This window comes from Antedon mediterranea, chromosome 1 (genome assembly GCF_964355755.1).
Source record: "Antedon mediterranea chromosome 1, ecAntMedi1.1, whole genome shotgun sequence".
Taxonomy (NCBI): Eukaryota; Metazoa; Echinodermata; class Crinoidea; order Comatulida; family Antedonidae; genus Antedon; species Antedon mediterranea.
The window spans coordinates 38,308,216-38,323,134 of record NC_092670.1 but is presented as its reverse complement, the minus strand read 5'-3'; the positions used below and the strand labels follow the sequence as shown (position 1 = coordinate 38,323,134).

Below are 14,919 nucleotides of genomic sequence, written 5' to 3'. Positions count from 1 at the left end.
CACACTGTATACAATAATTACATATGCAAATTAATATGAATACGTGATGCATATTCATACAGGTGTGTCCATTTTCATTCCCACTGTGTACGCTAATAAGTGAACATAAATTGACCTCTACGCCATCTCTGATCGTAGCCTCGTAACGTACAGTCGTAGTTTTAACGAAAAAGAAATATGACGTCTGGGTTGTGTATCATAAGTAAAATGTTTAGCTTCCGGTATCGCGAGTGAATTGAAAGATAGGAAGGGATTTTGAAGCTGTATTTCGATTTAATTACCCATGTTTTCGTAAACATTCACTATGATTACTGTTGCGGATTTTATTTCAGAGAGTCAGGATGACTTCAACTCTCCAACAACGTCAACATTTGTATCTAGAATGGGCGATTGTCGAAATACTTTGTCGGTGTTGGAAGAGGTGAGTACGTACGAGAGTGTTGTGCCCAACCCTTTTCACACTGCAGCAGCCGCGCGCCACTGCATGCAGTAGGCTAGCCTTCTGCTGCAAAATGCCAAAGCCTGAGAGATGTGTACGGGGGTCCCTGGATCAAATTACTGGAAAACAGTTTCTATAGCTGACTAAGTTGGCCTGTTCGGCCTGATTTAAATTGTATTTTTACTAATATAAAGTTTACAAATTTAAATTTTCCTTTATTAAAGAAAATGTCATTTTCATCTGACAGTATAATACTGTACTACAATAATTAGTTTATTAATTATTATAAAGACTTGCAGTTTTTGCACTTGCAGTAGGCTACTGCTGTAGGCCTACTTATACCCTCTGTTTTAAGTTACAGTACGTACACATGTTAATGATTAAATAAATTATACATGTTGCACACAGCTGATTCTCTGCATGTGATTTTTAATTTTATGAACAGTAAATTCAAATTTCTGATTTTATTGAGTCTCTTGTTTAAATGTTAATTTAAAGAATAAAAGAACATCTATCATGAAATCTATTCAAATTTTACTGCCAGACGATACGCAAATTAAACAAGCAATGAACTGAAAAGAAAGTAAAAAGACCACCAGGAAGACCAAAAGAAAACTGGATAAGCCAAATAAAAACAAATTTAAAAGGAAAAAATGTAGAATTTAACACAATAACAAATCCTGCCCAAATCAGAAAAATATGGGAAACAAATCGTCGAAAGCATAATGTCGGAAAACGTTTCAAAAGAGTGATAGGATAAATAAATGTTAAACTACAGTACTGTGAATATTCTGACAGGGAATAATTTCGCTAGTGTAGCATAGCAAAAAGCTATATAAAACAAACTTATTGCTTTACATTTCTGAAATTGTGTAGCAAAAAATACAATATAAAACTATGTTTCTCAACTCAAAATTCTGTTTGATTAGTAACATTGCTAAACAAATTTTTAAGTTGAAATTTTTCCCTGCAGATTCTGTCAATAAGGTATTTATTGTATCTTGCAAGAATTTGTAATCAGATATAATATGAATAATACCATCTACATGCTTTATGGTGTGCTCCATGCCCAGTCTGAGTTTCCAAATACAAATTTTTTTCATTTTCAGCCGTATTAGTAAATTATAAGCTACAGCATGTTGACTGTTTCCTAATGCTTCAGTTCTCTTGAATATAACTGCCTAAAGGAGCGGCACAAAAACAAACAGTGTGCCAGTACTTTATGTGCATGACCATTGCCAAACATCATGCTGCATTGGTCAGAATCTTGACCCACTCTTAAATCCACTGAAAGGCGTTGACTCTCTCGTAACATCATACTATCATGCGATCTGATTATACCATAAGGCAAAAATCAATAAAGAGCTTGTCAATGGAATTGTCAATTACTCATTGTAATACAACTGTACATTAGTACACTGTAGTTTGATTGCATGAATCATGAATGTGGCAGTGAAGGGAATTCCTGCCTTGCTTAAATTTCTTCCATTCGTCCTAAATTTCAAACCACACTACATTTACATATTGTTATACACTACATTATCTTTTTGAGAACGGTACTGTACATACACACATGAGCTATTTCTTATTTGGTAGATTCGGTGATTACTGTAAGTGTAACTAACTGAATTATGTTACAATTTTTTACAAAGTTTACTTGCCATGTCGACAACTGCTCAGGTGGTCAATGCTTAAAGTAATTCATATTTATTTTGATCTCCTTTCACACATTGTCTTCTCTTTATCTTTTTCTTTTCTCTAAAGTATTTGGTTAAATGTGTGGAAAATAAATGAAAACGAAACAAGCAAACAATACCAACCCATGTACGGTAGTGAAAATTTGAGCCATGGTGGTATACTCTATGATGTATTGTACTATACAGTACATTTGAAAAAATTTGTTTTTAGTATTTGATTATAATAGTACAGTAAGTCTACAGTACATTCTACTGTACACTATCAAACTTTATGTTGTGACAAATATAATGTTATGTGCCTATATATGGACATAATGATGTCATATCACTACTGTATTTGGGTATATCACTACCATATTTGGGCACATCACACTTTTTTTGTCAAACTAGTTAGGTACTAAGTAGTAGAAGGCAAACTTTAATGAAATGTTTCCTTCAATTGATCATACTTCCTAAGTGACCTTTACTGAAATGATGTCATTTAGATGCATAACTTGGGGCCCTAGTGTATTTCATATTCAAATTTTATATTATTCCAACATATTTATATTTGTAACTAACAAAAAATTAAAACCTAATATACAGTATGCAATGCAACTATTATTAATTCATTTTTATATGTGAATTTGTTATTAATTTATTATATTTATTCAATTTCCATACAGTATTGAATTTAAAAAAAATTTTTAACTTGCTCCGCCTCTGTTTTAGTTTTTTTAATATTCTGTGTATCTATTTCATTTAGTCATCAGTATAGTGTTTTAATAGTTTATTAATTAATTTTAAGTTACATTGTTTATTTTATTGATGTACAAAAATTACTATGTTGCACTGTGAGGTAATTAGTTTTACATTGCATAAAAAAAATTATAAAAATATAGTTTAAAGTTTACATTTAAATAATATGCTCATAATTAAACAGTATTTTATGTAATTAAATATCATTATGTATAATAATATTAATAAATTATGGTAGACCGTAAATATAAACAAATTTAAAATAAAAATTAAAAGCATATTTATATTCTACAATTATTTATACAGTAAATGTATTTTACAAATTAGTACTGTAGTAGAAATTTAGGAAAAGTCTGGTATGTTGATTTTTTTTTCTGTTATTTAAAAAAATTTCAGTTAGTAAATGTATTTAAACATTTATATTATATTTGAAATAACAGATATTTCTTATGAAAAAGACATTTAAATCAGTATTTTACACACTTTGTGACAGAATCCAGAATCTATTATTTATCCTCTACCTGCACAAATGAGCTACAAGAAATCTTTCTTAATATTCCACTAGAGTAGAGATATGGATTATTTTTATTCACATTTTTACGCATTTCTGAATGGATTTTAAACAAATCAGTTCTTGAATGTGCTGTAGAGCATTAGGCATTTGATGCAATTTGAATTCCAGTTGAAAGCCTGGTTGGTTTATTTTCCTACACACAATCAGACAACATATGTTGTGTTAATATTATTTTTTATAGTTCAGTTGTGTTCAGTGAGAAGTGTACAAACGAGGAAGAATTATTGATGATTGTTGAACAACTAAATATGAATGTAGATATTTGTCACTTGGTGTCATTGAATAAATACAATGACTGTTTACAAATTATTTTATGATGAATAAGGAAGGACATTTTGTTAAACCAAATTAATTTTATTAGTACAAAAATAGTTACTATTCATTGTCTTTTATATTCCGGTAAATAAAAGACAATTTTATTAATACTGTACTGTTTTATATATCATGCCGTTTGTTTCTCCATGATATATGTACACAGTACTTGTAGTACAGTATACTGTATATAGGTTATTTATTTATTTGTATACTGTACTGGTAAATAAAGAATGATTTTATTACTTTAAAATTAATATACTGTACTATATCATGCAGTTTGTTTCCAATTTTATTGATACAGTTAAATGTCAAGTTAGTATTCTGTACAGTGTGTACTTGTAGTTACTATAGTAACACAGTACTACAGTAAAGAGGTTGTTGTGTTATTTTTGGACTTATTTTTTTGGTGAGTTCTTCTGGTGGTGAATTGGACTGTACACCGGGAGACAATCCCCTACTCTTTTTCGAACTACTGTACTGTAAGTACTGCGTTCACTTGAGAACGTAGCTAAAGTATTTATTCAAATCCTACTGTGTATTGTTCTAGTTGGATCTTCATACAGTATATTCACTGTTTACTGTATCCACCACAGATTACAAAATATGTCTATATTATGAAAATGATTTAGTAGCATATGGGCTTTAAAATACCGACCTAATAATATTATTAATAATATTTTAATAAAACCCCCAAAAAAGATGTACAGTATTGTCAATGTCATGCTCACTACTGTATTGTCCTTTTACAGTGTTTGTTCTGACATTTTAAAGCATTTCATTTTAACATTTTATTTTTTTTAATGATTATGCTAAATATATGAAATGGTGACAATGACACCATCAAATCCTGTATGATTCATTCACTACTCTTAAAGAATAAATTAACTGCAATATTTGTTGTTATAGGGAAATATAATAATGAAATATATTAATAACTACTGTACTACTGTATGCAGTGTATACTACTGTTGATAAGGAAGTCAAAGTACTGTAAACATTTTATCATTCTATTATCATTTTTGGAATTCAAGCAAATACGGATTACAAACAAATTTACAGTGTAAAACAACCATACATTATTTTATGGTTTTTACTGTGCAGTAGTTGTTTACTGTATGCCAATGTACTGTACAGTAGTTGTTTACTGTATGCCAATGTACTGTACAGTAGTTGTTTACTGTATGCCAATGTACTGTGCAGTAGTTGTTTACTGTATGCCAATGTACTGTGCAGTAGTTGTTTACTGTACTGTATGCCAATGTACTGTACAGAAGTGGTTTACTGTATGCCAATGTACTGTACAGTAGTTGTTTACTGTATGCCAATGTACTGTGCAGTAGTTGTTTACTGTATGCCAATATACTGTACAGTAGTTGTTTACTGTATGCCAATGTACTGTACAGAAGTGGTTTACTGTATGCCAATGTACTGTACAGAAGTGGTTTACTGTATGCCAATATACTGTACAGTAGTTGTTTACTGTATGCCAATATACTGTGCAGTAGTTGTTTACTGTATGCCAATGTACTGTACAGTAGTTGTTTACTGTATGCCAATGTACTGTACAGTGTATGAATGTTTAAATTAATGAACAATTTCAGAAATTATATGTACATTACGGTATGAGTATGTACTGTGTAGTCCCAGTCCTACAGTAGGTATGATATTTTGGGGAAAATTAGGGGTTGGGATTATACTCAGATTGCATTGACAATAGAATTTACCAGAAGTCTTGTGTCCAATTTTTTGCCTACATTAGGTGGTGGGCTTATAATGTATGATACTGTAGTTGGGCATATACTGTAAAGCTCTGTCTACACGTGATATGCCAAAATGTGATGTGCCCATATATGGACATGATGATGTCATATCACTTCCATATTTGGGCATATCAACTACCATATTTGGGCACATCACACTTTTTTTAGCAAACTAGTTTGATAATGTATTGTAGTGTAGCTTTAGGTTATATTATTAGAGAATTTCAACTTGGTTATGATAGTAGTACCATAGGGTTCTATTTCCTGATTAAAAACCTGTTTGTGCCAAAAAGTAGACTAATTCAGTACTTGATTTGGGTGATAATACCGAGTATTGCTACCACTTCACTGAAAATACTCATCAGTCTCTTTTCAATTTTCTCCTTATACGGGCATTGACGAGTATGAAGGGAAAAACCAATTAAAATATTGTTAAGCTCTGTCTACACTATTATACAGATATTGACTGCTTAGAGGTTAAATATAGGATTTGACATCCCCGAGGGAATGATATTAAGTTCGAGGGAATATATATTTCCCGAAGCGCCAGCTGAGGGAAATATATATTCCCCGAGAACTTAATATCATTCCCGAGGGGATGTCAAATCTTATATTTAACCGATATAAAAGGCAATATCTGTTATATTATATAGCCAAGAACAAGTCTGCTGGGTTGGGTGAAGCTAGACTAGGCCTCCTTTGTATTAATTGTATTTAAACAAGCCTGCCTAGACACCTTACCTTGCGAAGAATAATATACAGATAATTACTAATTAATGATTCCTTGGCAATAAAATATTCACTTAGGCCTAGGTCGTTTAAATTAACAGAAGAATTTCCATCAATAAGCCTATTAATAATAATATTATAATCAGGTAGGCCGAATAAATAATTCGTCTTCTTAACTTCTCTTCGAGGAGCCGAATCACCGGATGTTCAGCGCGTACTAGTTACTAGGTTACTACACCGCGAGTATTGACCAATCACAAACGGTGTTTCATCACATTTAGGATGGACTAATAACAAATGAGGGCGCTATGTATGCATAGCTTAAATAGTTTAGAAGATTAATTTCTTCAAGCAAGTTCAGTGGCGCAGCGGTTGAAGCGTTGTCTTGCGATGGATCGGAGTGACAATTCCACCCGAGTTCAAGATCGAGTAGATGACTTTTGTTTATTTATCGGCAACGCGAGTGTTGGCACACGAAAATTACACAGTCAATATCATCGTACTCGAGAATCTATATGTTTAATGACAGGGGACACGATAATTACGCGAAAATTACACAGTCAATATCATCGTTCTCGAGGATATATACGATTTACGATCCTCGCAGCGGTAGTCATGTGATGCAGTTTCAACCAATCACGTTAGCGTATTTACATAGGCTATGTAATATAAAACTTTATGTGATGTGCCCATATATAGACATGATGATATTATATCACTAGCATACAGTATTTGGGCATATCACTACCATATTTGGGCACATCACACATATTTTGTCATGTGTACAGTCAGTAGACAGAGTTTAAACAACATCACTGTTTTCTATCCTTTCCAATCTACTGTATTCTTTTCAATTTCAATACTGTATTTTATTTGATATATTATTTTCTTTTTGTCTGACATTTCTTACCGGCTTTTATTTCACAATAATTTCATCGGTCTACATTTCTATTCCTGAGAGGTCTGTATAATCTAGTTCATCAGGCAACTTAAACTAGAAGCAGCTATAAAAACCCACCTTTTTAACTCATATAATTTTCTTAGTTTTCTGGCCTATAATTGTTACTGCTACAGTACTGTAAGTGCCTCACAGCTCTTGCATAATGCGCTACTGTAGGCCTCAATTATTATTTTATTTTATTGGAATGGCATCAAAAAGGAAAGAATAATCATTTTTTATTCAAATTTGTTTTATAATAAATTTGATGTAATCTGGCTGTTATTGTTAATATTGTGCATTTTTTAATTATCTGACACACAGTCTTTCCATGTTTGAATATTTAACTAAACATTTTTTTTCTCCCTTATTATTTTAGGCTCTGGACACAGACAGAGGGTGCCTTTCCAAGATGAAGAGGTCCATACGCTCTATTCAAAGTAGTGGCAATGGTAAAGATATGATTGATTGAAATATATATTTTTACTGGGTAACCTCTTCAGTCAAAGACTGGTCTCCCAGAGGGCCCAGTTATGATCATTGGCTGTGATATACTAACCCCCTACTTGTCTCGAAAGATGTACTAGGTTCTTTAAAGTGCACACGAGCTAGATGTGTACACTGGACCTATGGTTTATAGTCCTTATCCGAGTTAGTAATAATAGTTATCAAACTAATAATTTCTCACATATATAATCTTTTTAATGACATCATTTTACTAATGTTCCCTTCACTAAACAAATCTGATGACATTTATGTGCCTAAACAAATTTACAAGTGAATGGAAATAGCAACATTTGTAGTACTTAAGATAATAATACAGCATACTGTACACTTACAGGAACTTAAGGGTTAGTGTTACTGTTAAGCTTTGTCTAAACTATAAAATTACTGTAGTTTGACAAAGAAAGAGTGATGTGCCCAAATATGGTAGTGATATACCGAAAAAAAATAAATAAAAACAAATATATACATGGGCACATCACATTTTTTTTATCGCATAAACTTTGATAGTGTAGACAGAGCTTTACCTGAAAGCTCTGCAATTTTTTCTGGCTGTTTTACTTTATCGTTTTGTTTTAGACTTTGCTTATTTTATCTGTATCTCCATTGACATCCAGCCACTGATACCCACAGCATTGTCATGTTGTATCTCCATTGACATCCAGCCACTGATACCCACAGCATTGTCATTTTGTATGTCCATTGACATCCAGCCACTGATACCCACAGCATTGTCATTTTGTATGTCCATTGAGATCTAGCCACTGATACCCACAGCATTGTCATTTTGTATGTCCATTGAGATCCAGCCACTGATACCCACAGCATTGTCATTTTGTATGTCCATTGAGATCTAGCCACTGATACCCACAGCATTGTCATTTTGTATGTCCATTGAGATCTAGCCACTGATACCCACAGCATTGTCATTTTGTATGTCCATTGAGATCTAGCCACTGATACCCACAGCATTGTCATTTTGTATGTCCATTAAGATCTAGCCACTGATACCCACAGCATTGTCATTTTGTATGTCCATTGAGATCCAGCCACTGATACCCACAGCATTGTCATTTTGTATGTCCATTGAGATCCAGCCACTGATACCCATAGCATTGTAATTTTGTATGTCCATTGAGATCTAGCCACTGATACCCACAGCATCGTCATTTTGTCAGTGTTTATTTTATCTGTATCTCCATTGACATCCAGCCACTGATACCCACAGCATTGTCATTTTGTATGTCCATTGACATCCAGCCACTGATACCCACAGCATTGTCATTTTGTATCTCCATTGACATCCAGCCACTGATACCCACAGCATTGTCATTTTGTCAGTGTTTATTTTATCTGTATCTCCATTGACATCCAGCCACTAATACCCACAGCATTGTCATTTTGCCAGTGTTTATTTTTTTTGTATCTCCATTGAGATCCAGCCACTGATACCCATAGCATTGTCATTTTCTCAGTAATATGCCTTTTGATTAATAACATACAGAATTGTTCAAATAAATTTACATAAAAGAAATATTTTTTGTTGTAATCAAATCTCAGATAGTGAATGTTCTTCAATGAGAATTGACAGTATAACAAGTAGAAGACAATAATCAAACTTACATTAACTTTAATTATTAACTTTTATTAAATATTACAAACTATTTTATGAAATTAACAATCCAAAAAAATAAATTACAATACATTAACTTATGATAATAATTCATAACTACATTTGTACTAATGTCATGGAGGCATGAATACATAATATCAATTTTTCTTACAATCATCACTATATGGCAGAATTGTACAATTGCGCTGTCTGTTTTTAGTTTATATTTCAGCGTTTTGTCTGGGGAATAGACTCTCGTTTCGCAGCCTCCTCCTCATTACACATTCTGAACAACAAATTGTAGGCAATTAAATCAGTATGCAATTGAAGCAGAAACCAGGAATTATTCTTACTAATAACGTACAGGCGATATGCATCAGTTTTTATTACTGATTTTTAGTTAAATATTATGATTATATCCTTGTCCAGTAGTTGTTAAAAGCAATGATCTGATAGATTTAAAAAAAAGAGTTTTTCTAATTTCATTGCAGGTGGTTTTTATGAGGAAAAAAAATTAAACATGTCACATCAAAACATTCCTCTTTTTACTGTACAGTACAACTTCTCTAAAGCTCTGTCTACACTAAATGTGATGTGCCCATACTTGGACAGGTTGATGTCATATCACTACCATATTTGGGCATGTCACTTTTTTTGTACTGTATACAGTACTGTACAATTGTATTTGTTGTTATCGTACCACTACGTTTTAGAAAAGGTTGGTTTCGAATGGGTATGTAAAAAAAGTATGATTGAAAATGTCTATTTTGTGCCTAGCTTACCTGGATAAACAAACAATAGCCCTTTCTCCTCTTATAACTCATCTTCTGGAAAAAGTGGTAAGTGTACAATATAATAACCAAAATGACAAGGCATTTTTTCCTTTTTTTCTTTGACACATGATGTTCAACAAACCTAATTTTAAGTACTAGTGTTTATTCGCCATGCAACCCTTTAACCAATATTACCCTTTGTTTTTTTTTTTTTTCTTAGAACACGTCAATGACATGATGACGTTGTCAGAGACGCTTGAGAAGCTCGGTGCGAATGCATTCTCAAAAGAGAAGGAACCAGAACTGGGTACTGCCTTTCTAAAATTCTCTGTCATCATAAAGGAACTGGCATCACTTATGAAAAATTTGGTATGTTGGAAAATGGTGCATGCAAGCAATCTATACTGTACTGTGTACTGTGTAAAACAAACCTACAGTATTATACTGTATATAGATAAGATATATATACTGTACAGTTTATTGTATTATTTTGTCTATGTATCAATCTTGTGGCGACCTTGTCGCTGTGGGTATTGCTAAACCCTGCAAACCTTGAAAAAAACATTCAAAAAATTGAATTATGTAATGTACAACTTACTTGGTATGTCAGTTAAACAAATTTTAATTTTGATGTTAACTACTTATTTTTGGGGCAAAAAAAAAATCAGTTTTGGTTTATTAGCAAAATAAAGAATTGTGCTAAAAAATGGTGTTTATAATTAATAATAATAATAATATCCTGGATTTATATAGCGCCTAATATAATGAAACCTCTAAGCACTGAACATTATTACCCCAGTCATTTTTTTTGGATCAAACACATATGGAAACATACTTCCATAATGCAGCTAGTAATCAGCGCAAAGTTGTATCTTGATCTAACCGGGTACCCATTTATACACCTGGGGGGAGAGAGGCAAACGTAAGTAAAGTATCTTGCCTACAGATACAAGCAATGCGGCGAGAGTTGGATTCGAACCTCGGTCTCACGATAAGTAGTCCAACGTCCAACACACTGCGCCACATGCCCTAAAATAAGTAGTTAAAAAAAATTTCAATTTGTAATTGACATACCATGTAGTGAGTTGTATACTACATGATTCAATCATCATTATTTGTTTTTCATGGGGTTTACTATGTTTTTTTGGTCAGTATTTGAAATAAGAAAAGATTGAGAAGGTGATAATTTAAACTTGTTCTATCATTCCTGTCATATTGTTGGCATTGTTCTTACTGTATATTAAAACAATGTTTTTCTAATACACTATATTATTATTACAGTAGTTGTTGCTCTCATATTCAGATAGTACTATACTAATTATACTGTGTGGGATGTGCTTGAACCTTGATATTTCTTTCTAGCAATATATAATTGATCCAGATATGTTCCAAACTTGTTCATAAAATGCTGATTTATTATGAATTTTCAATATTTCATTATTTACAGTATACTATTAATCATATTAATATTCAAGATGTTTGTACAATATGAAGAATCGCTGAACAAAATAATAATATTATTTTCTTAAATAATTTTGTAATACCGTGTTAAATAAGAACAAAATATAAGGAAATGGAAATATTTTAATAGAAACATGTATTACTGTTTTAATTCTGAGTAATTTTCAGACCAATAATAATATTATTATCAACAATTTTATCAATTGACATTTGACCTAGTTATTCTTGTAACCTTGTGCATAGAATCCCTACTTCCTTACAATTCTCCACAGGGAACAATTGCTACATCCTAGCATTTTCCATTCACATACAGTATCCTATAAATTAGTTTTTTTTAAAATCCAAATCTTTAACTTATTTATTATTGATCATCACTCAGTGGCACACACTGTCGTTAGTGGTGCAACCAAAATAAAACAAACTAGAGGGTACTCCGAGAGTACAAACCTCCGCCTACTGTAAAATTCCCCTACATAAAATGTCCCCGGAAAATATATATATCCGAGCTTTTGGGGCATAGATCGTTGTGGCCAAATTTGGTGAGAATCGGATAAAAACTGTGGCCTCCAGGCTGTTCACAGACACACACACAAACAAACATACAGGGGTGAAAATATAACCTCCTTGGCGGAGGTAGTAAGCAAAATAATGAAAGAAAACACAACAAGCAACAGAAAAAGAAAATTATTTAAAGCTATACTACTACAAACTATCAACCATGGAGGGTACAGTACTGTAGCTTCATGTCAAAGAACTTATAACACAAGAATCTCCTGTTCTTCAATTTGCATTCAAAACACAGTATCGGAAGTACAGGGTTAAAAGGTCAAACTGGGCGACGCCATTTCACAGCATGGAGCAGCGCCCCCTCCAAACTAGGAAGTCAATTACTCTACCCCCCCTAGAGTATTAGCAGATCCCCTCTATGATTTTGACTTTCTAATTTGATGCGGGCGCCCTACTCCTCAGTCAATTACTCTATCCCCCCTAGAGCATTAGCAGATCCCCTCCATGATTTTGACTTTCTAATTTGATGCGGGCGCCCTACTCCATGGCTCACAATGGCGCCACCCATAGCTCTATTCTATCCCACAATGCCTTTCGAAATTGTTACGCGCTTCGGACGAACAGGAGATTCTTGTGTTATAAGTTCTTTGCTTCATGTACATAAACTAAGCACAACTCATGTGCACATTAGTAAATAACATAGAGAGTACAAATGTTACAATATGCAAAATAATTTAGAACTTAATGTTTCATTAGATTTTTGGTATTTGTTGAGCTTATCCCTTTTACCCCTTCAGCGAGCCTTTAAATAATTAGATTCCTAAAATATAATTTCCAATATTCACAGTTTTTTTCTCCAAACGATTCATTAATGTTATTTATATTAGACATTTTATGACATCATAAATTTCAAATAATGTGGTTTTAAATCCATAATTAATCTTTTTTTAAATCAATATTAAACATCTTTTATCTAAAACAAAAAAAAATAACTCATCAAGATTGCATTTTAGTAATGAATTCTGTACTATTAATAATAGTGCTATATTTGGAATTTTTACATTTTCTAGAAGGAACAGGTGAAATAATACTACTGTAATTACACCAATGACTCAACTTTATACTAAATACTGAAATGCTTTATTTGTCCATCATCATCATAAAATAACAACAGAAATTCTTCTTGAAGATTAACAATTATTAGTAAAATAATAAATAGATATACAATATAATGTATTATGTACACACACATAATTGCACAAAAAAAATATGTTATGAAACACGGTGTAAAAATGACAAGGTATTAAAATTGAAAAGGATTCAGGAGCCCCTCTAATTAATTTGAAGGGTGATGTGCCCAAATATGATAGTGATTTCCATGAATACGCCTGTAACAAAGGGTAGTAGTACTATAACAAATAAAAACTAATTAAGAATCCTATATTAATGCGGTAGAATAGAATAATTTTATTTATTTTTTTGTTAAGATACCTTATATGGTAATTGTGTGTATTGCATGATATGTTTACAATCCTCTGCATTGCTTTCTATGCAGTTGTTAATATTGTCAGTTACGCCTCTAGAGATACTATACCTATAACATGTAAGTGGATAAGGGATCTTGTTAGAAATATTCTACTGCAGTTACTGCAGTAGTTGTGGTGTACTGCAGTTTGTTAATGATTTCATGGGGAGATATTATATTTTGTGACACTGGTGAAAAATTGTTTTCCCACCTTTTGATTTTGCACATTCATCATATGCTTCTTACTTTTTCTGTTGATTGTTCAGTGCTTAGAGGCACCCTGCATTTTGCGCTATATAAATTGAACATTATTATTATTTTGCAATATGATTGTTTTTTAATTAATGGTAATAATTATTTTGTTATGATGATGATATCGTGTCTCAAAATACACAACGTTGTATCCTACTTTAGCAACTTTGTATCAGAAGTAAGTCAGTCAGTAAGCAGCAGAAAAGGGTAAATATCTGTATGAGTCTATCGCATGAATCAAATGTTGGCAGAGATGATGATAAAAGAGCATAAATATTAATGTCAGTACTCCTATTATATTTGCTTGTTTCTTAATTTAGGTTCAGAATATAAACAACATCATAATGTTCCCATTAGATGCTCTTTTGAAGGGTGACCTCAAAGGTCAAAAAGGTGATTTGAAGAAGCCATTTGAAAAGGCATGGAAAGAGTATGATACAAAATTGTAAGTTATTACTTTTTATTTATTTCTTAGAATAAATTCCATCATTTCAGGTTTTTTCTTAAGGTCTGTCTACCTATCAAACTAGTTTGACAAATAAAGTGTGATGTGCCCAAATACAGTAGTGATATACCCAAATATGGTAGTGATATGACATCATCATGTCCGTATATGGGCACATCACATTTTTTTGTCACACAAAGTTTGATAGTGTAGACAAGACTTAAGTAACAATCATGCCGAGAAATTCCAAACTCTTCTGTAATTACTGAAATTTACTACCGTAAATCTATTTGTAAGTTATTTTATTATTTTAGGGTGGGTTACTATTAGAGTAGTGGGTTACTATTACTAATCTTAAATTAGGCACCTGAAAATAGTAACCCACCCCCAACTTTTCCGGTCAGCAACTCATAGCAAAATAATAAAACAGTATTAATAAACAAATTTGGTTGCACTCTAACTTTATTTTATAAACTCAAAAACACTCAATCCTCCCCCACTCCTGAGATCAACATGCATTATCTCCTTATTTTTCAAAATACGGCTGCATCATAAATGACCAGTCTTCATAAATGTCGTTTTGTCAATAGTTTTTGTGACTTTAATATTAACCCCGATGGGAGTCTTATTAGAGTAGTGGGTTATTATTAT

The 14,919-nt window shown here is 32.3% G+C and overlaps 1 protein-coding gene across 5 annotated transcripts in view; it reads left to right on the top strand.

The window, feature by feature from the left end:
- Positions 1–229: 229 nt before the first annotated feature.
- Positions 230–14,919, top strand: part of LOC140060698 (arf-GAP with SH3 domain, ANK repeat and PH domain-containing protein 2-like) — a 33,169-nt gene continuing 18,479 nt past the window's right edge. For all 5 annotated transcript variants that reach the window (XM_072107346.1, XM_072107278.1, XM_072107205.1 and 2 more), the window contains exons 1-4: positions 230–421; positions 7,569–7,641; positions 10,299–10,447; positions 14,144–14,268. In XM_072107346.1, coding sequence (XP_071963447.1) covers positions 305–421; positions 7,569–7,641; positions 10,299–10,447; positions 14,144–14,268 — 464 coding nt within the window. In that variant the 5' untranslated portion in view covers positions 230–304. The remainder of the gene's footprint in view (positions 422–7,568; positions 7,642–10,298; positions 10,448–14,143; positions 14,269–14,919) is intronic.